Consider the following 22,306-nt stretch of genomic DNA (forward strand, 5'->3'; position numbering starts at 1 on the left):
CTTATGTCCGTTGATAACTACTTGTTAACTCAAGTTTGTATTCATAATAGACTGTCCTCCATCTGTTGTGGTTTAAAACGCATAACTAAATGACCTGTTGCACCTGTCGCCCTGATCAACATGGTATAAAGGAGAGCGAACCGTCCAACCTGTTTGATAAAGTGATTCACTGATCTTTAAACTCACGCAAGCTTATGTAAACGTAAGCCTAAAATGGTGACATAGTTTGTTTGTGAATGGTAGACATTTGTTCATCAACAGCTTTTTGCCGTATTGAATGGGACAGTGGATTGAGAATGAAACGTGGAGAAAGGAGTCACAAACAGGACTCAAACCTGGGCCGCCCCACTGGAGAAGTACAGTTTCCTTACATCGGGCGTGACCCTACAGCCAGGCCATGTGCACCCTTGAAATTCGGTTTATAAGAGTATTAAAGGGGTTTGAAAATGTAAGGGTTGAGATTAACGATAACGACACATACTGTATGAGAAGCAAAAAAAAACAAAAAACAATAACAATTAGTTTCACAATATATTTGCACAGTTTTATTGTAGTAATTGTGGCAAACATACATTACACTTAAATTTAGAGAAAAAGCCAGTTATTTTAGTGGGACTATGATCAAACAAATAATTCTAGCATAAACAACGTTTTCTTTTCATAAAAGACACAATGGCTTCACATGAAGGTTTGATATCTCACTCCAGTGTTTGAACATTTAACTTAAAAGTACTCTCACTGTGAATCACCCTAACAGGCTAACTCACAAGTGAATGATTTACTAATCAAACTGTGAACAGGCGGTTACTATGCTGCTGTACGTTAAACATACAACTCTACCTGAATAACTTCTATTGTGTTGTTCACGATGCCTTACTTATCATGATCATCTCATTTATGTGTTTTTCCTATCATAAAACCATGTCCTGTAGTTTGTAGTTTCTCTGTAGTTTATTTGTTTAGCATACGTTCAAAAAAAAATAAAAATGGTGCAAGGAGGGAACGAAGCCCGACGGACTTGTACAAAAGTTCCACCCCTTTCAATAATTACAAACAATTTATTTTACAAGGCTAACAAATAAATATTTGAAAAGTAAGGAGATAAAGTACTAACACAATCAATAATACAAAAAGAGAAAAAAGGCAAAGGAGACAAAGTACAAAATGGTCGTTATTAAGTTGAAGACTATGGGGAAAAGCTAATCATTATAAAACCAAGAAATAAGGGGACAAGACGCATCCTGAAAAGAAATGGAAAAAAGTGAGGGATTGTCTTAACAGGATAAAAAGAGAAGACAAAGAAAAAAAGCACAACATAACATGTAGGACAATGTAAAGGACAATAGGTAACTCATGAAAAGTGGTGCTGATGAAGCATAGCTGTTTGAGTGGGAAATAAATCTTAAAAACTCTCCTGAATAATACATCATTTTTTCAGTAAATGCTTCAGGTCAAGGATCAGGATGAATGTATATACACAGGCTGAAAAAGTGAAATGTAATACATCAAAAACTGTGCAAATGGTGATATCAGTTTCCACAGCTATCCTCCCTTCTTCCTCCTTCTTGGGCTGCAAATGCACCTTTGATATCCTCCAGATCGTTAACCTACAGTATCAGAAAAGAGAAAAAAAAAATTTATGATCAAGTACATGGAAAATGTAGTTGCTCCCTCAGAAAAGGTGTTTGTATTTACAGTTACTGAAAGAGGAAACCATACAAGTAAAACAATTGGCAGATGTGTCTAAAATACGACCTCAACTGTGGTCACGTGACGGAGAGTTAAAAGAGTGAAAGATTTTTCTGTGAGCAAACTTTGTGAGTTTTGCACTCAGAACAAAGGCATGAGCAATTGTCAAAGAAATTATAGCAACCCTCAAAACAATATGCCTTTTTGATGCTCAAAAAAGCACGGTGTAATATAAAGCACTAGTTTACATTTGACTGGAAGGAAATTAAACGTTATAGTTTTAAGATATTTCCCCAAATCGTGATTTCTTAAAACCTTTCAATTTTTGGAGTTTTACTCCCCATCAGCATGCCCCATAGATTATTTGTATTAAAAATGAGAAAGATTTCATTGTATTCATCATTAACTCATAAATGAACGATTGTTTTCGACAGTAATAACGTCCCCTCCACGACTTATTACTACTACTTACTGCTACGTTCCAGTATTTTGTCAAACCTGAAGTATTTAAGTCCTGCACAATAAAAATATCAACCTTCATTGATGTCTTCAGATGTCTGTGACTAAATTAGTTGTTCAATTGCTTTTCTGTTTGATTTTATGGCAGATTTTTATGACAAACCTTGTGTATCGGCCATGTTACTATCATTGATAAGGGTTAATATTATATTAAGGGTTGATATTAATATGGCTTCATTTGATCCAAGTGCAGCTGGAAGTGATGACGCAGGAGCAGTAATAAATTGAATTGTTCGATTATGGATCAAAGTGCATTATTGCACATCGCAAGAAAAACAAGCGACGTCATAAAAGAAATACTTGTGTAACAACCAAAGTTGATGGGAAATTTAAAATCTGGATGAGGCTGCATACAGTATACATGTATTGTAATGATAGGAGATGGTAAATGATCCTTCATGATCAAGAGAAAAGCATAGCAACAAACATTCATCTTCCATGAAACTGAAAAGAATAATACTCTTTTAGCGCACAGTTTAATGGTAAATGGACTTGAGCTTACAGTAGTCTTCTGACTACTCAAAGTGTTAAAAAAGTACCTTGGCCTCGTTGCGCCTACCCATTTACACACTGATGTGTGCAGAGGCTACGATGTAAAGAGACCATCAGTATGAACTAACTTTCACATAGATGCTGTATTAATCATTTGTAATGTTTGTAATGAAGTGTGTTTGGAGTCCATTAGTTATACATTTTATGGCTTCAAAGATACATAAATCGAACATTTTAAAATAACCTCATTGATGTCAATATTATTTGTTTAAATGTGCAAACAGGTTGACAAGGCAGCACACAGCTTCAGTCAGTTGAAAACAACGGACCAAACCAGAAATCTGTAAAAAATCTCCCTTCCCTCATGTCTGACTTTAAAACATACATTTATTCTATTCCTTCAAGTAATATTTGCACTTAATAAAACACATGAAGAGTTCTTAGAAACACTAACACAAAAAAACGTTCTGATGTTTCATCCATAAACTGACAATTTAATTGTTAATAAATGTCTGGTGGCATAGTTGCCCTTTGTGCTTTCTTCAGTAATTTTCACCAAAATGTGATCTTTATTAGAATTTAGAAGTTATTTAAATTTGTGCTGTTCATGAATGTGTATGTACAGCCAATACTATTCCTGCTGCACTTGACACGATTGGAAAAAGTGTTTAAATATATCTATTGGAAAGTAGGATTTACATTCAGACATCAGCATCTAATATATGAAACTGGTTATCAGTTTAGTTAGGTAAGGGTGTGGTAGATGCCTTAGCCACAATGCTCAACTGTTGGTCCTTCCCCACTACAAAGATGAGATGGCAGTAAAAACACCTTAAAAGCAGAAGACACAAATAATGTGACATGAGGAATGAGAAAGTGAGTAAGTGAGTGGTAGAGTGAGTAAATGAAATATTGTGTGTGTTTGTGTGTGTGGTTGTGTGCGTGTGTGGGTGTGAGTGCCTGTGTGCGTGTGTGTGTGTGTGTGTGTGTGTGTGTGAGTGTACATGAAGGGGAAGCAAAGAAATATATATTTCTCCGGTGCTTTCCTTCTGGTGACATTTCATTGCTTTTTTACTTAGTTGTGCAATGGCAGAGATGAAAAAACACAGTAACTTCCTCTGAACCTTCACACTTATGTTCATACCACAAGAACCAACAGAGAAAAAAAATCAATCAGGGCTGGTAATTCCCTACGTTTTTTAATATTGTGACCCTGAATAATATCACTCAAAATGACGAATGATGAAGGTTGAACATTTCACAATGTTATTAAAGACATTTTATTTTTAATACCAAGTATTTCTATTTTCAATCATGGTCTTCACACAAAGTGTGCACAACATGCAAAAAAATTAAATCTATGTTTGTTAGGTGCATGTCTTCCCTTTTGAACTTCCACTACATCACAGTCTGGAATTAACTATACCAGACTTGGGTGTCAAAGTTTTGAATGTTTTACATGCATACTACACGTGTACACTGCAGGTCTACATGCCACAAAGCATGGGAACTTAAGTGTTGAATCAGCTTGCAATTTTGAGCCAATTGTCTTTATTTAAGTGTTTTAGGGTACAGCCTACAGACAAAAAGCCAGATTAAGCCCAAAAAGGGTGTGGATTTCCTTGTTTTGTGAAAACAATAGATGAATGTTGGCAGCCTTGTTGTTCTGTTTGCACATAAGATTGAGTGGGAAGTAGATCCATGGTGTGTTCCTGAGTCTGGCATATCTATATCAAAACTTAAAAAAACTTTTGGGGTCACCGGTGGCGCAGCGGCAGTGCGCGCGACCCCATGTATTGAGGCTCAGTCCTCGCGCGCGGGCGGCCCGGGTTCGCGTCCGGCCTGTGGCCCATCTCCCGCATGTCTCTCCCCACTCTCTCTCCCCCTTTCCGACTCTATCCACTGTCCTCCCTCTACAATAAAGGCCAAAAATAAATCTTTAAAAAAAAAAAAAAACTTTTTAGAGGTTTAATTAGTGCAATTATACCAAGTTCATAGATGCAATATAAAAAAAACTGTACAAAAGTGTGATTTGTGATCAAGAACTGCAATAAGAAGCATCCTGCGGATATTTGTAGATTAGACTTTTAACACTGTAATGTGACTTATTATATATAGTGTAGGATACTTTAGAGTTAGAGTTAGGGCGTGCGGGGGGGTTGGGGCGGGCCCGACGCCCCGGTCGCCCACGCGAGGACTGTGGACTGCACGGGGTGCCACTGCGCCACCGGTGCCCCCAAGAATAATCATTTATTATATGTTTTTTATTGAACACACAGGAATTATTTCATGTTTACCTTATTTTACTTTTTTTTAATTTTTTTTAACATTTTTCAAAAATGTTGAACCTTTTTAAAACATTTTTAATAATAATAACTAATTTACATTCACATGTGTGTGTGCTTGTGTGTGTCATCTCTATTTGCAGAGTCATAATCCTTCACTGCATGCAATTGTAACAAACTATCCTTTTCTGGCTGTGATCATTGCACGCACATTGCATTTGCCACATCTTTTGCTAAATTTATGACTGAGGCAGATCTGACACCTATTTTTCTGTGGTTGGCCTTGTCTGCCTCGCTTTCTTGCTGGGTTGTAGCTTTTGTCACCCCACACCTTATCATTGTCTCAATGATTGAGGTTTGCGTTCCAGGCTACTCTTCATGTACAGTGTCAATTAGGCTAATACATTATTCCATGATAACACATAGGCTACCCCCCCCCCCCCCCCCAACACACACAAACACACACACAGTAAATACAATAATGCTATCTAGCATAGTTTGCTAACGAATGTTAGCTAACTATAAATTAGGCTGACACAGATAATGACACATACTCTTACTCATACACACACACACACACAAACATGAATGTGCAAGTATGTTGTTGAAATTGAATCATTGTTGAAAGATGAAGATAATACATAATACATACGTAATGTGTGTGGTCAAAAATAAATGGACTCCTCACAGCCACATTTAATAAGAATCAACGGTCCTCATGAAATTCCATAAGAAATGCATGCGGGTCATTTTTGACCCTCTTATGAAAGTTTGCGTAGCAATACAAAAACATGTTTTATTTTTTTTAATTGTTTAAAAGGTAAATTCAAATTTTTAATGACATCATATCAAAAACATATATAAGACATTGCCAGAAAACAACGTCATTTTTGACCCACTTATGCTAAGTGGGTCAAAAAGGGGTTAAACACTTTCCCCAAAAAAACTAATCCCCAGCCTTCCCCTTATTGATCGTTTTTGGTTTTGTTTATTGGTTGTGGTTTGTTTTTTTTATTGTCAAAGTGTCTTTGAGTATTTATAAAAGTGCACTTAAGTCAAGTAATGTAACAAAACAAACAAATGTATTATTATCACTATTATTATTGTTGTTATTATTATTATTATCATTATTATAATCATTCAGCTTATTATCCCTACTTGTGGCTCAACAACTTTTCGAGTCAGGTAACAGATATGTCTGCCCAACACGTTCTGCTGTACTGCGCTCATTTCATTACTAATGAAAAACATTCTTTGAGCAATTCACAATACAATACTGTCTGTGCAACACAATCACCAGCTTGATTACTTTAATTAGTGCTTGACGTAGATGACGATCTAAGGAGCGTAAACAAGCATGCCAGACAATGAACCATGGGTATGGAAATGTCAGCTGATTCACACAAACGGTACATACCAAAATGCAAAGGCAGAAAACGTGCCTAAATAGAATTATAGTGTCACACACAGCGTTAATGCTCCACAAAAGTGGTTATGGTTAACCTTAAAATGCAAATACTTCACTTCGCTTATCAAGCCAGCAAAGGTGTGGACGATGCCAAGCTTTTCATTTTAGACAGTGTGTATAAGCACCCTGAAAAAACAAAATCTCATGCAAGACTTTTATTTGCTGAGCTCTCTTCAGTGTTTAAATGCAGCCTCAAATCTTAATTGAGAGACTATCCTCTCATTTTAAATTGCCCGGTCAGTTTTTAATGTTGCTTTTAAACTTCTTAACATACAGAGTTCAGGAGGTGTTCGAGAATAGTCACATGTCAAAGACAATAATGTCAAACACTGGTTCCCCTCAGGGCTGTGTCCTTTCCCCCCACATTTTGTCATGTACACAGAAAGCTGCAGGTTGAACCAGCAATTGAAGCATTTAAAAGGTTTGTAAAACTTTTGCCAGAAGAAGAGAATGCCTGGCTAGCTGGTACACTATAGAAGAATTACTGGAAAAACTGCTTTTGAGCTTGGATAAGCGGATTTAAATGTTTTACTCCTTCTTCCTGCTTTTACTTTAGAGCTTGTCCTATATTGTAAAGAGAAGTGATAAAAAAATGGCCCTCTTCTTGATCCATGTCTAAGTCTATTTAAGTAAATGGAATATATGCTGGATTTATATTCCAAACCGGTTGTTTTAGTCTTGTGGAATTGTCCTTCTACTTTTGTAGTGATATTAAAGAATCAGGGAAACTGTCACCACTTAAGACTTGTCCTGCACGATCTACCAAACCCCCTATGTCTGTGAGGAACATGTGTAAGGGATTGAACAGAACATGTCAGACCCTTGTTGTCTTGATGTATTCCACAGTTTGTGTGTAAAAGGGTCTTTATTTGCAGGCCTCAGCAGTAGGTTCATTCTGGAGAAGAACAGGCAAACGTTGGACTAAAGTTGTCAACCCATTGTCACCCTGAGTCAGCTGAAAACAATGACAGGAAGGAGAATGTAGTAGTCCGCCAAAAGGAGAGCTAATCTCAGACAACCATGTTATTAACCCAACCCTCATCCCTATAAATGGTCATTTTTATAAAATGGATAAGTACTCTAACTAGAGTAATTACTACAAAACAGGCCAATCATTTAGTCACTAACTAGATCCAGTTTTAACACGATACATGTATTGATACCAAAAATGATGACATACAGCAACAGTAGCCGACCTCAGTCTAGTATTTGGCTGCATGTCAGGGCTTTAATGTTAAGCTGAGAAAAAGTGAATAATAGACTTTGATTGACATTGATTAACTCTAGATGTATGTGGTTACGTGACACACAGAGAAAAGGAGGGTGTGTGTGTGTGTGTGTGTGTGTGTGTGTGTGTGTGTGTGTGTGTGTGTGTGTGTGTGTGTGTGTGTGTGCGTGCGTGCGTGTGTGTGTGTAGGAGGGAGTAAAGGTACAGGTAATAATAGTCTGCTGGTTTATGGGAAATGCCAAAGCTTTCCTCAGAAGTTACAAACTGAAAAGGCAGCTTGGGGACACAAAACAGAAAAGGAAAAGAGGAAAAAAAAACAAAAACAAAGCAAAGTTACAAGCACTTCATTTAAAAAAAACAAAAAAAAAAACAGATCATGAGATGTAATGTGTGAAGTACGAACTTCACACATTACTTGACTTATTTGCATGTTACCCAGTTTCTGTTGTTTCTAAACGCAATGATAATACTGACTTCCTTTGTGCAGGAATAGCGTTTATGCATAAATGTGACAGAGAAAACATTCTGATGAGTGGAACAAAAAGTCCACACAAAGAGAAAATTGTCTTGCTGTATTCCTATAACTGAGGTTAATGTTAATAAATAACGCATAATATAGCAGCAGCAACTAATAATAGGTGCAGGGTCTAGATAAATTGACCTGAGATTTCTCGTTTTTTGTAAAGTGTGGTAATGATGTTTCCTCTTATTCTTGATCAGAATATATTGTTGTTGGAAACACACAGATTGACAGAGACCTTGATCAGCCAAACTGTCATGTTGAATACACATATCCTGTTTGGCTCTGATACATCTGTAAACAGGAGTTGCCTGTCTGAGGTAGAGGGAGAGGAGGAGCAAGAGGTCAGGTGACTTTCTGGAAAGACCAAAGCCATCTGTCTGGTTACCCTCACTGTTACACAAGTTTGCATACTGGTTTTTTTTGTTGTTGTTTTTTCAGCATGTGAGCTTCCTGAAAAATCCATGTGTGCATGTATGTTTATATGTTAGTGTGTATGTTTGTGTGTGTGTGACCTCATAGACAGAAAAGGACAACACAAAATAGAAGTCCGAGAGTTTGCTTAAGTCAGCTGATTTACTGGAAAGCCAAGAAGCCTCTCTCTGTTACACACCCACACACAAACCTACGCCCACTCACATAAAGAAGCTGGAGTTTCTGCACTGGCGGGATGGCATGATGCCCATAACAACACCGTGCATGGCAACACAAGCGGGTCAAACAAGGCAACAGATTAATTATAGTCAGGCACTAATCACATCATAGGAATTATTCATTGTTCATATATCATGACTCTTGCTAAGGGTAAGAAATACAAGCTACAATCTCTATAAAGTGGAAAAAATACAGTTCGAAGTTCTGTCAAAAACACAACTTAACTAGAGTTAGGGGAAGATGATATATGCTTAACAGTGATTTCCTGCTAAATTAGGAGAACAACCTTAATTTTTGTCCTTGTTGGAATCAAACGTTATATACAGTTTGAGGCCTGTGTTGTGTTGTTTTTTTTGTTGTTGCTTTCTTTGTGTGGTATACTGGGTAGTTTGGCACTGGGTGTTGTGTATATCTGGAGAGGATTGAGAAGAGAATTGGGCAGACACGCGGAAGCTGGATTTGATCTTTTTCAAATTTAAACAAAAAACCACACAGAACAAATAGAAAATGAATGGAGGACATCATTACCTTTTGTTTGTTTACAGCAGATTTTTGGAAAACCACCAAAAATAAACGTTATTCATCCTCCTAGATAATGAGATTTTAAAAAATCCTGTGTTCAATCTGCTCGCCTCTTGTTTGATTTTGATTACCTTACGACAAATCGCCTTTCCAGACCCTGCTTCTTTTATGTTTGCATTAAAAGCTTTGGAGCCAATTGTAGATCTAAATAAGTTGGAAATATAAAGGGTCTAATGGAGGCAGGGAACATAAAGTATGGGTTTAGTAAGCTTGTGTGTTGTTAATCATCACCTATGATAAACCAGTCATGATGTAATGTACAGTGATTAGTCCAGACTGAAATGTAGTTTTATTGTGGGTCTAATACATGTGCCAACACAGTGACTGACACCTAAAACACACATGTAATTACTGACAACAGTACCTTAAAAAATTTGCCAAAATATAAAAGAAATAGACTAGTAGTAGTTCTGAAGTTATTCTCACAGGGACTTTCATTTCTGCAATAAGTTAACAAAAAAATAAGATACTGTAAACCATAACCTCAATACAATGTATGTATGATCAAGTATGATAGTGTTATGTTACCAGCTGAAAATGTTGGCCTCCCATCAGGCACAAATCACATCATCCGTACATGTAACACACAGGCAGACATTTTCTCTCCAAGGACATCACTGGAGAATGTTAGGAATGCATGTTGATCTCTAATCTACCAACATTTCCAGTGAATCTGGATAACTCAAACAACCTCACTTGTCTTTATGAATCACATAAACCTCACTACAGATGAGAGGAGGTGAAATATAAATGATCTCGTCTGAGGAGATTATTGAGGCCTGGATCTGCTGTTGATGTTTAGGCTAACAGCGGAAACAACAAACACGGGAAATTCTGGGTGGACATGAACTATTTCCGAATCCATCTCCCCTTGTGTACTCCTATAACACAACACAATTCCTCACCTGAACTCGATAAACACACACGATATGTCTTAATGTGTGTAGGAATACATCCACAGCGGTTATGAGACAGGAAACATAAACTACATGTAAAACTTCCCAGTGAAGCCCTCCACTTCTTTACTGCCGCTGGTGTTTGAGGTGTACAGTATCTGTGTTTGTGTGACTTTACATGTCATTTTCAACATTAAACTACAGTAAGTTCCAGAGATAAACAGGAGCCTGTGTGCCAGACCCCATTTACCTGAAATCCATTTCAATATAAATGCCTTCAGCTGCTTTTTCATCTGCTGTGGGTGTGGCCACATGTGACAGTGGTTGGTGCTTAGAGTTACAAAGGCATATCAACAACAGGAAGAAAATGAGAAGAGATGAAGCTAAACATACAGCCTGCAAGACCTGTTAAAAACACACCTGTTAAAACAACAAAAATCTGTTCCGCATGCAATCATATTTATGATGGTTTTATAGTAGCTGTTAATGTCAATCACACTTGCTGACTGTGTTGCTAAAGTATGTTTTAATGTCTTTAATTACATACTTTTCTGCTTTATTGTATTAGTTTGCCTGGGCCATGTATATAGTGAACATACTTCTTTTTTTTTGTTTTTACAAAAACATAATTTTAATCAATTTAATGTAATTTAATGTAACTTAATGTGGTTATAATGCACTTGTTGTTATAAGGCACATGCTGAAAACCTCCCTCATGTAGTAAGTGGGTTCATGCAGTGTTAAGTTACAAAGCAGGGTGTCAAACCTATTTGTTTTATCCATGTCCTGCTGTTAAATAATCCCTAACTGTGCAATCTTCAGATAAGAGAAATAAAACTGCCACAAAACATGATGCAATAAAAAGACAACTCATGAGCCAGATCCTATCTACCTCTCTGCGATTTCTTTTCAATCACGTGACTTGTAAGAAGGGCACTGAGGTGCAGCTTCACCGTTTCACCAGTAGGTGGAGTTGCAGAGAGGAGTCAGTTCTATGGGAGACGCTAGGCATTTCTAAGAAACCAACCTGCAGCAGGGAAATCCAAATCTGGCATGTGACCTTATTCAAATCTCCCTGCATTAACATCACACAGAGAGCTGTACTGGAGTGCTCGCCAGCTCAGGAGCCACTTTGACAGTTGATTTTCACTGTTTTTTCTGATTAAGGTTTATTTAGATTTAAGCCATTTTTTCAAAGGAATGCAGGCAGAGAAGCAAGGAGGAGACAGATGGTAGTTTTCTTCCTGTTCGTCATACACAGATTCAAATTATTGCAAATGATTCACTGTTTTTGTTTTAGAATCCTGATTGTGCCAGATTGGTGCAGTAACTGCACCTCAACAGTAAGAAAGTGCTACTAGGTGGCAGGAAAGTAAATGTTACACAAATTCAAATGTTATTTGTTCGGCTAGTGGTATACTTTTTCCACAATTTCCCAGTTGTGAACAATAAAGTAAATCAATCAACACATCACTGGTTTGTCTCAGTAATTCAAAGGAAAAAGAACAGTGTCAGACGTTTAACCTATACAGACATTTTATTAATCAGGAAGCAATCATCAACTGATCTCGGTGACTTTTAGAGCCTACTTGCTGTAGATAATGAATAAAGGTCCATAACTAGGTCCATAAGTCTGAGTTTAGGTACTCACCACGTACTAAAAACTTGTTATGGGACAACTGCTGACAGAACATGATCTACAAATACAACATGATCTATAAATACAGCCCTTAAAAAAGAAAGTCAGAAATTCAATAATTATTATTAAAATCTGTTTTCTGTTTTAAAACAGTTAAATAAATTACATCCACGACATTTCTTTGTCTCCTTCAAACTGAGCTAAGAAAACAACTCTTGCTGGTAATGGCTTTAAAAGTAAAGAGAATGTTTGTCTGGCTGTTTTTATCTGGTTCAGTATCTGATAACTGATAATAACATCAAAACAGATTCCATGGGAACGAGACAAAGGCATATCTGAGGCTCAGGCATTTGTATGCAGTGACACAAACACACACATGCAAACTAGATCTAGTGTTAAGTCAATGGTATGGGTAAGTCACTTTACTTTTTGCTATTAGGGATAAAATATTGTTTGGCTGCACAACGTTTTGTGTCTGGCTGTTGTGTAAAAGAAGAATTAAAGTAGCTCAAGTATTGACCCTTTTTAAGGGATTCTCTCTGAACAGGTGTGCAGGGGGATTTCCTTTCACATGCACTTGTGCAAATTAACCAAAAACATTTAATCAGGTCAGCAGCCAGGTTTAGTTTCAATGTGAGTAAACAGGGCAAATACCAAGTGAGTCATGAACAGTAACACCATATACACACTTCCCTTTTCTTAAATTAACTGACAGTACATACACTCAACACGTTAATGATGGCTTTGCTGCCATCTAGTGGTTGTTCGTGAAATAGTGTTTAAATCATAGACCAATGGCGACATCTGGCGGATACTTATGATATAAAATATTTTGCGAGCTCACAGCCTGTCGATGGGAAAGGGGGTAAATGCAGTTTAGTGCGTTTGTCCAAAAAAGTGTGGAAAAAATAGATTGGATTTTTTTTTTTTACACTGTATCCCTTTGAAGTGTATGCTTAAGTTAATAAGCTGTGTGTGATTTTATTTTAAACATCACAAGCACAGAAAAATACATGCAATGCTAAACATTAAACATATATTTCTGTTCTACCCCCACAACGGTGAAGCCCATTACATACCAAAATGTAATAAAGATTGCAAAACAGAACATTAAAAAGGGTCAAAATCAGTGGCTATATTTCCAATATAAGTATGGGCCTACTTTGATTGAAAACATTTAGAAAATAACATGCACAGCTTTTAATACTTCTTAAAGGATTTGGATTGTTTTTTTCAGCCACCTTCTATATTCCATATTTTCTCAGGTATTGGCTATAACAATGCAGTTGTTGATACAACCTATTTTAGATTTTTTGTTTCTATTAGTGATGCAAGTAGTGCAGTTAGACCTTGTGAGAGCTTCATCACCAGCGGCAAATGCATTTGTTCGTTTTATTTCTTCACACAAAAATTGCATTAGATATTAGTTGTCAAATAATTACAGTATAAAATACATCACACTTTAGTTGGTTTCTTGGTTGCTGTTGTTCAGTTGTATTCGTGTGAAAAACACAGCATCACTTAAGTAAATGAAACTGTTGTTCAGAAAGTTGTAGGCCTATCTCACTTCTCTGGTGTACAAATATTAGACCATAATACTAGTGTTGCCTTTTTTTTTCTTAACAAATTAATATTTTGGATACAGTTTATGTAGGCATTGTAGACATGTTCTTATTGACAAATCGGAGAGCCGCCATTAAAAAAAAGGTGTAAACATTTTAAAATTTGACTGAGGAGTCAAACGCGTGTACCTGTTTCTTTTCAACAACGAACACTTCTTTAACTATAAAGAATTTAAGCGTTGGGGAAGTTTTAATGAAATAGACAACTGCTGTTCAGTGTCTGTTGTTTTGTTTGAATATGTGCCATTAAAACAAATCGCGCAAACCCATCTGAATATTTCAAAGTATGCCTATGCAAACAAAAAAAGGATTGAAGAGGCTCATATAGGGCAGGCTACAAGACTAAATAGAAGGAAAAAAACAAACAAGAAAAAGGATAATGGTGACCTGACATGCTTTTACCATCTCCTACTAACCGTGTCTTCATGATGTATTCATATTTAAGAGTCTAGTTGAATTCATTAGCCAGTTGAAGTGAAATCTTACCTTACATAAGGTTGCCATCTTCCATCAAGATTTTGTCTGGAAAAAAAATAAATCCATCCACTTATGTGGTAGCCTATTCTCTCGATAAAATGAACAAAGAACTAAACGGTTTTTAGCGAGCCGAAGCAGTGTGAATACTTTCACTTTTGCTTCAGTCAACCCTTCAGGCGAAATCAGCAACGTCTGCTCCAGCAGAATTTCCCACTTACTACATCTGAAATTGAGCAGACTAAAAGCAGCTGCTCACTTCACAGCTTGAACCGAGTCAACTAAAACATGTCTAATATGATGCCTAGAAGGGTATGGCTTAGAAATAATGAAAGTCCGACACGGAGTTTCTTGATCTTTCAAGTTTCTTGGGTGACAAGAAGAGAAAGTAAAATGTCTCAGTGAGCTTTAAAAAAACAAAAAAACAAAAAAACAAGTGACATACAGGTGTGGCCCTTTGAAGAAGGCCTATAAGCCGGAAAATGACAAGGTTCCATTTCCATGAGCCTCTAAAATGTTTTATCTTTTTATTTTCGCTCTTGAAATTTCATTATAATGTCAGAAAAATGCAAAGATGAATGTGAAAGCATCTCTCAGCCATTTATTTTTGACCTGCCTAAACCTTGATAACCTCTGCTGGCTTTGTTTGTAGTTCCTAGATCATATGCATGTTTGTTAACTGAGAACAGTTGAAGCTATTTTTATTATCCAGGAGCTTTTAACATTATGAGGTGTTGTGCCTTTAACTCTATATCAGCCTATCTTTATACTAGTTATAACTTAATTGTAGATTCAGTGCATCTATAAACACAACAGGACTAAAGCAAACTGCACCTCCTCCTTATTTAATTTATTTTTCCAGAATTTGTCTCCCTTTTTCTTTAATTGCAGGCTGCAAAAAGAATTTAAAATGCACGACTTCACACATTGACGCTATGGGAAGTTTATCATTACATCAGTATTGCTTTAGTGGCATTATGTCTCATCAGTAGGATATTTATTAAACATGATTTGGTCTTCTTCTGTTCTGTAAGTGAGACTTTTCCAATTGACCTCTATTAAAACCTATATAAAAGCTTTGCTTGTATGCGGGAATTATTTGGTTTTTGCTTTGATCTTTTTTATTATGTTTCCTGTCTGTATTTCTAGAATAGCTCTCTTAAAGGAGTGATGAGCCCATACAACTGTTTGACATGGTTAACAACATATGCATACTATATATATATATATATATATATATATAAAATAACACTGTTATCAATTTGATGCAGCTCAATTATATAAGGAGTGTTGGATACTGCTTCAGCTTCTGTCAGAGGAGTACCTCCTTCTTTAGCAGCAACTGGACGACCTCTAAATTACTGTCAATGGTTGAGTGACCTGTGTGGGGTACTGGACATATTCATGGTAAAACTCTCAGTCCAGGTTTAAATTATAAACCGCAGTATTCAAGCTAAAAATGCTGAGCTGAATGTCCCATCTTTAACTGTGAGGGTTAATAATATATCAAACCAAAGTAAACAGATGTCTTCTTTGAATCATAAAATAAGTCCTTCAGTACACATTATGAACACAGATAACACATTAAAGCTTAGATAACTTTCCATGTGATTTAAACTATGAACAATGTTAAAACAAGTTTGTACCATGAATAACAATAATACAAACATGTTTCAAAGTACTCTTTAAGTTTTCAAGAATGAGTTACCACAACTTTATCAAGCAACTTTTTGGCTTGTACTTTCAATGCACAACGATATCTGTTTTTTTTTTTGTTTCTTCTAACTGAACATTTTCCGTTCATAAATTGTTTATTCAAGTGAAGAGCATGAATTTGAGATAAGTTTAGAGGGTTTCCTGTTTTATAGAAAAGGCAGTCTGACAGACAAGTATTTTTTTGTGACAAAACAAAGTTACAGTTTCACAGTCGGAAGTCAATTGATAAACAGAAAAAGGTCAAACCAAGGAATTTCCAAAAAAAAAACAAGTCTCTATTATGGTTATAAAGTACAATAAATCCTCCAATGCATGATGTCTTAATTGAACAGATGATTCATACTCTCTACTGTAGTGGCAAACAGGGGATTAATGGTTGAATGACTTGGAAAAAATGAACGCATCACGAGCAGAGGTAATAGAGAATAAATCATGACAACATTTTGGACCCGCCCCCCACTACAACTTTGATTCCTTAGTGTGATAATCAGCGGTGCTCTCTCCCTTTTCAGCTTCTTCTTCTTCCTTCTTTCCTCGTCTCCTGTTTGAATGTTAAAAGGATATTTAGTGACACAGTAACAGCAGCTGCATCACAGATCAGAGATTAACTACAATAAGAACAGGGGTAAGAAGAGTTGACCATTAAACATTAATAATTGTTCATGCTGCACTTTTATAAGACGGTCCCTAAGGGCCTTCAAGATTTGCAACAATACATCAAAATCACAAAGTGAGCAACTGTAGTTTCTTAATCTGTCCTTTGTTAAAATGAAAGCAAACCCTTTCAATCATTTGAAAATATTATGTCTCTGCACTGACATAACTTTTTTGTCTGTACACAGAGAAGGCAGACTTCAACTTAAAAGATAACAGTTTGATCCCCAGCTCCATCCCCATCAGCATTTTTTTTTTTTTTTACTTTGCTGTGAAATAAAAATAATCTGCACAGTTAGAGAAACATTGTTGCCTGTGAATATACAACATAGTGTGTGAACTCACCTGAATATCTGCTGCATCTGTGATAAGGTCTCTGGTAAAGGTTTGTTAAAGGTCTCTGGAAGAAGGAGCGCTAAGACAGCACCAACAACTGCAACGCTTCCCATCAATATGTACGGGAGTGACCTGTAGTATTGACCTGCAAAAAGAATTTTGTTGTATCTAAGAATCTGCAGAATGTTTTTCTCAGTCTTTTCATTGAAATGACAACTTATTTTCTATGAAAACATTTGCACATGAATTAATTCATTTATTTCTCTGTCGATTTAAGAAATTTAGATATTATTGCAGTGATTATGAAAACTCCAATAAGTCTAACAATAAATCCATACCCAGATAAATGATGAAGGGGGAGATGATTGTTCCAACGCGAGCTGCCATTGAACAACATCCCATTGCTGTATTTCTGATAAAAGTGGGGAAGTGCTCTGATGTGACAGCATATACAATACAAAATGCAGCGGTCATGCCAAATTTCCCCAACATCTCAAGAGACACGGATACAGCAGGAAGACCTGAGGAAACCATCAGAAACAGCACACACTGAGTGAGACAAATACCCCAAAGTTCACTGAAGGAACATATATCATATATACGTATATAAATAAGAAAAGACTAAAATATAAAACTGTTTTGAGAGTAGGCAACATTTATTCTTAAACTGAACATTTTAAATATATCACAATCTACTGGATGGATCAACATAACATTTGGAACAAATATTCACCTCATTGACAAAATCAGCCACGATGTCAAATTTCAATAATCAACTAAAATGCTAAATGCTAAAAATATCAGAAAAGACAAACGTTTTTATTCTATTTGATTTAAAGAGTTTGAGACTTACCAATGGGGATGAGATTTACACAGAGGATCATCACACCTCCAAGCAACAGTGTTGAAGACTGACAGAAGCGTCTGGGGCAAAACTTGAGCAACAGAAGAGCAAAAATATAAGCTGGCACTTCAGTCGCAGCAGAGATGAAGCAGTTTAAATAAGGGCTGCCGTGCAGGTTTGATGTATTGAGGGCTAAAGCGTAGTAAGTGATGGTGATGATGAACCTGGAGAAACATTCAGAACAAGACATGATATACAAACAAGATAGAAAAAATAGACACAAAACAGAGATTTTATTCAATTTGATGATGTGATGGATTGAGGTGTAAGGAAACTGTAGACCTACCACAGAAGTGAACACAGCAACGTCACAGAAAATATATTGCAGTTGCTTATAACTGAAAAGTTGTTTGTCTTGCTTTTCATAGCCAGTACTTCATCGATCTGTAAAAAAACAAGAATTGTTAAAACAATTCAGCCTGAAAAGTCACATTCTAGTATAGTTTAAATTTGACGGTTGAGCTGCTGAAACACTCGTATATGATGGAAGGACTATTGACAATAATATTTGTATGATTGATGTTACTGGTTTCAGATTGATAAACGTAATGGGTTTATTGAGGCAATGTCACCCAGGAGCTGTGATGCGTTCAATTGGACTAGGCTGCAAGATATAATCACAAAAATATATTATTACTAACAGCACAACCTTTAACTTTCGTGTATTTACACCCAGAACTACTGCTTTTTATTGTGCGCATTTGTTTGTATAAAACAGGGGACTATTAACAGTTGCATTCGGGGACTATGTTATTGATTGATTGTCATTGTCCAATCACGTTACTTGCTCAGAATTAAGTGTTGTGTGCAGCAAATTTTGCTCAACATCAAACTTACATTTTAACTGCAACACGAACGTAGTGTAACGTAATGTAGAGGTATAATTGGGGGACAAAGCAATCCTTCTCTGTGCCGCCTTACTAAGTAGTAACAGAGGCATTACAGGGTCAAGACAGGATCAGTGGTGCTAGAATAGTAGTTCTGAGGTGGAAATGGTACATTTTGTTGCTTTAAGTTGTCCTTAAGCTTGCTTTCCTCTTCTAGAGGTACTTGACAATCCCAGTTTCTTACCTAAGTATAAACAACTTGATTTAGCTCTATATTTGAATAGACCTCTGACCTTTGCACCTGCGCTCTGAGCTGAGTGGCACATGTGGTTAATCTGTATGAGGTTAATCCCACAATTTCCCAGTTTGGAATCAATAGAAATCTATCTATTTTATTGCAAAAAATTAGCTGATACCTCAGCTGCTGTAAAGATGGTCTGTGGGGCCTCTATGTTATTTCTCTTGGCAGCGTCCCTCAGTATTGCCTCAGCCTCTTTCACTCTTCCCTGATAAAAGAGCCAGCGAGGAGACTCTGGGACAATCCTGGACATTAAAAACACACAATAACAAAAAACACTCTCAGAAAAATATGTTGTTAGATAATAGCTTGTGCACCTTCCTATTAACCTAAAAGCTTGCTTGGGGTGTAAGTGAGTATTTGAGGTGGTTTGGTTCACCCAAACCATGATGTCAATTTCAACAACCAGTTCAGACAACTACTGAGCTACAGTAACAAATTTTGCTGTGTAAAAAAAAAGTATATACAGGATTGAAATATTCTTACCACCAAAGAGGGAGATACAACAGGCCAGAGGCAGCCATGGGAATCAGCAGCAATCGCCAATCACGGAGGAAGTAAGCTGCAGCTGGGCTTACCATATAGCCCAAAGCAGAGCCCATAAAAACCCCAAGAGAGCAGAAGAACACTCTGGCTTTTGGGCTAAGAATTTCTGTACCTGGATGAGTAACAAATGAAAAAATATAAATAAAACTGAAATTCAAGTTTCTTCCCACAGAACCTCATTTAAAAAAAAACATTGAAAATATGATGAAAAAAAACTAAAACTGAAATTCAAGTTTACTCCTGGGGAACATGATTACAGAAAGTACCTCTGAGAATAAAACGTTTATAATTGAATGAATTGATTTTAGCCCCTTTTCCAAAAATGACGTCCTATTCTAAAATATGAATTGTTGCTTTATTGGCACTGATGTGGTCTTAAAACCTTAATTTAAACAATAGACTTATCTAAAAATTTGCATTACACACATTTTTTTATTTAAACTTTCCTACTTATACTTTTTCTCAGTTTTACCTTTCAGCTCAAAGAGGTAATCATGAATTGCATAGATAATAGGAGGTATCAAAAAAATACGGAATGCTTTATATCTTCACTGGAAAACATACCCAGTACAAATGCAACAATATAGTTGGAGTATCCTCCCCCACCAACGAAGAAGAAAATAAGAGTGAAGATCTCCCAGCTTGGTGAGAATATTTGCGCTGTTATTGAAAGAGTCTGTATAGCCATCATGAGAAAGAGTGTGGGTCTCCTTCCAAACCTGTGAAAGAAAGACATTACATGATTTTCTTTTATTTCCCTCAGAACCCAAACGGACTCTTAAATGTTTCAGAGATTGCCGTGTGCAGTACCAACCTGTCAGACATCTGGCCTGACAAAAATGCTCCCACTAGTACACCAACATAATGGATAGAGGTAGCCAGTGGAACTTTGTAGTTATTGTCACACACCAAGTCCCACTGCAAATGGAGACACAATATTTAGATATCAGTATACAACAGTAGCAATATGGAACATTTTATTAAAAGCAGCAGCAGTTCGTGCATCAACTGCTCAACAAATCTCACATGGAAATATTGAGGCATATGTTGGGAAATCTATGAAATAAGGGATGTTTGAATCGTATCTAATTAGCCTACTTTAAAAAATTGAATGAGTTTGAGAAGACCTTTTCGATAATCTTACTACTATCTCCTTGACTCTCCTCTGTGTTTTAATTGGAATAGTTTGATCTAATTGTAGTTTACTATTTCTCATTTATAACGTTGAAATTTTGTGAAACTTCTCTCTGTGCTCATCCTGTTAGATCTTAGTGCCGCAATTGACACGACTGACCATCACATCCTTTTACAGAGATGAGAACAATAAATTTGAATTACATGGACTACTTCACAATTTTCTATATTGTATTTTCACAATCCAATTGCAATTTATAAAACTTGTAAATGGAAGTAAATTGATGACTCACCTCTGTGACAATGGTTGACTGGTAGATTTCTTTGCTGTAAGTCCAACCATCCAGACAACTCTCTAAAGGAATAGTACTCACATTTACATCCACATTTGGGATGATACCTTTTTGAGAGTAGTTACTGACAATATCCAAGTTGAGCCTTGAGCAGGAGCTTCGCTTTTTAATGCCATTGACAGTCTCCAAAGGGATCGTCACATTTCTCCACATGTCATTGATATTGTTGTTTTCAGGGATAAAGCACTCGTGAGGAGGAGTGTCACCTCCAAATAATATATAGATTGCAACAAATCCATTTGGGAGGATGCTGATGGCCAGCGCTAAAAAAATTCTTTGTTGAAAGGGTCCCCAAGACCCAAGGAATGATGTGATACTGTCATAGTCCCTGATCTTTAAGCTGTCCATTATCTTGCCAAAACCCTTGATATTAAAACAAGTTAAGAAAGGAAAAACATATCTACAAGGATCAAGAGTACATTTTGACGACTGCTCTGTGAATCAGGAGGTTCCCAAAGTGCTCTCTCTAAAAGATTTATCTTGGAGGTTACATAGTTACGTCAAATAACTTTACACCTCTCCAGTTATGCATTAAGTAGTAAGGATGTTGGGGTAATGAAAGGAACTGAGCAAAATTGTTCTTGGAAGTCTTGGGCATTGAGTAAATCATTCTCCAAAAGTGGTAAACCAGTAATTTGTCCAGACTGATTGTTTGCAGATAAAACAATAATGACATGATGACACAAGACCATTTTTGTTCACCAAGGTCTGAAGGATGTCCAAAGTCCTACTGGACCGCTGCCCACGAGGGTTTTTATTCCGTTCTTAAACAGTCTTGAAGGAATCAGTATTTTAAGCTCCACCCATGTACAAAGATTAGCAAAAGGCAACAATGCATTGTATCTTACTGCTCACTCTTGGTGTCATGATTTGGTCTCTTTTAGTTCTGTATTACAGATCTATTAGATTTATTAGTTTAGATTTATTCATCTTGTTTTAGTTCTCATTCTTTACTGGTGCTTGTTTCCCTTGTGTGTTTCCTGTTTTATTTTATAATCTGTTATTGTAGTGTCATCCTTACAGTATCCAAAAGCAGACAGCTCTTCAGCTGAAGAAACTGACACAATCATCAAAAACATCCATATTTAAATCCTTTGATTGAGTCATGGTGAAAAATCTCTTCTCTATGCCGTTTTTCTTTATCTCAGTGGTTAGTATGATTTTTATTGGTGGTTAAAGACATCATTCTGATAGGTCCTCTTGGGGCAGTTGTTTTTCTCAGCATGAATGTCCATGCCCATGTTGAACTCAGTCCAGTCCGTCGTTGGATTCACAGGTTTTTTACAACTAGGTCTTATCAGCTATCTTACAGAGCTGGGACTGTACAGGCCGAGCTGCTGATATCTCGGTCTGTAACTTTTCTCTTAGGGCTCTCACCTTTTGACATGCACATAGATACAGATCACATGTCTTAGCCTTATTGGATTATGTGAACTGTTTATAATTTGCTGTAAACACTGTTTTCACTCT

General features: G+C 36.6%; 1 protein-coding gene and 1 long non-coding RNA gene across 2 annotated transcripts; both read right to left on the reverse strand.

Moving 5' to 3' along the window:
• Nucleotides 1-518: 518 nt before the first annotated feature.
• Nucleotides 519-14,277, reverse strand: LOC306831351. Its single transcript, XR_013780075.1, has 2 exons — nt 14,081-14,277; nt 519-1,607 (listed from the first exon to the last, which is right to left on the reverse strand). It is a non-coding gene; the product is annotated as an uncharacterized lncRNA (long non-coding RNA).
• A 2,301-nt stretch (nt 14,278-16,578) lies between these two features.
• Nucleotides 16,579-21,346, reverse strand: LOC306831959 (organic cation/carnitine transporter 2-like). The gene is made up of 9 exons (XM_079356268.1): nt 20,777-21,346; nt 20,164-20,267; nt 19,914-20,068; nt 19,290-19,461; nt 18,922-19,048; nt 17,965-18,062; nt 17,628-17,842; nt 17,113-17,295; nt 16,579-16,919 (listed from the first exon to the last, which is right to left on the reverse strand). Exons 1-9 carry the CDS (start codon nt 21,182-21,184, stop codon nt 16,780-16,782), a joined length of 1,602 nt encoding a protein of 533 aa, XP_079212394.1. The 5' UTR covers nt 21,185-21,346; the 3' UTR covers nt 16,579-16,779.
• Between the last annotated feature and the right edge of the window lie 960 nt (nt 21,347-22,306).

Source organism: Symphodus melops (genome assembly GCF_947650265.1).
Source record: "Symphodus melops genome assembly, chromosome: 11".
NCBI lineage: Eukaryota > Metazoa > Chordata > Actinopteri > Labriformes > Labridae > Symphodus > Symphodus melops.

Coding starts and splice junctions, on each gene's coding strand:
- LOC306831959 (XM_079356268.1), bottom strand. CDS start 21,184: ATGGACAGCTTAAAGATCAGGGACTATGACAGTATCACATCATTCCTT. Junction 20,069..20,163: donor TCAGGCCAGATGTCTGACAG/GTTGGTACTGCA, acceptor TTTCTTTCACAG/GTTTGGAAGGAGACCCACAC. Junction 17,296..17,627: donor TGTAAATCTCATCCCCATTG/GTAAGTCTCAAA, acceptor TGGTTTCCTCAG/GTCTTCCTGCTGTATCCGTG.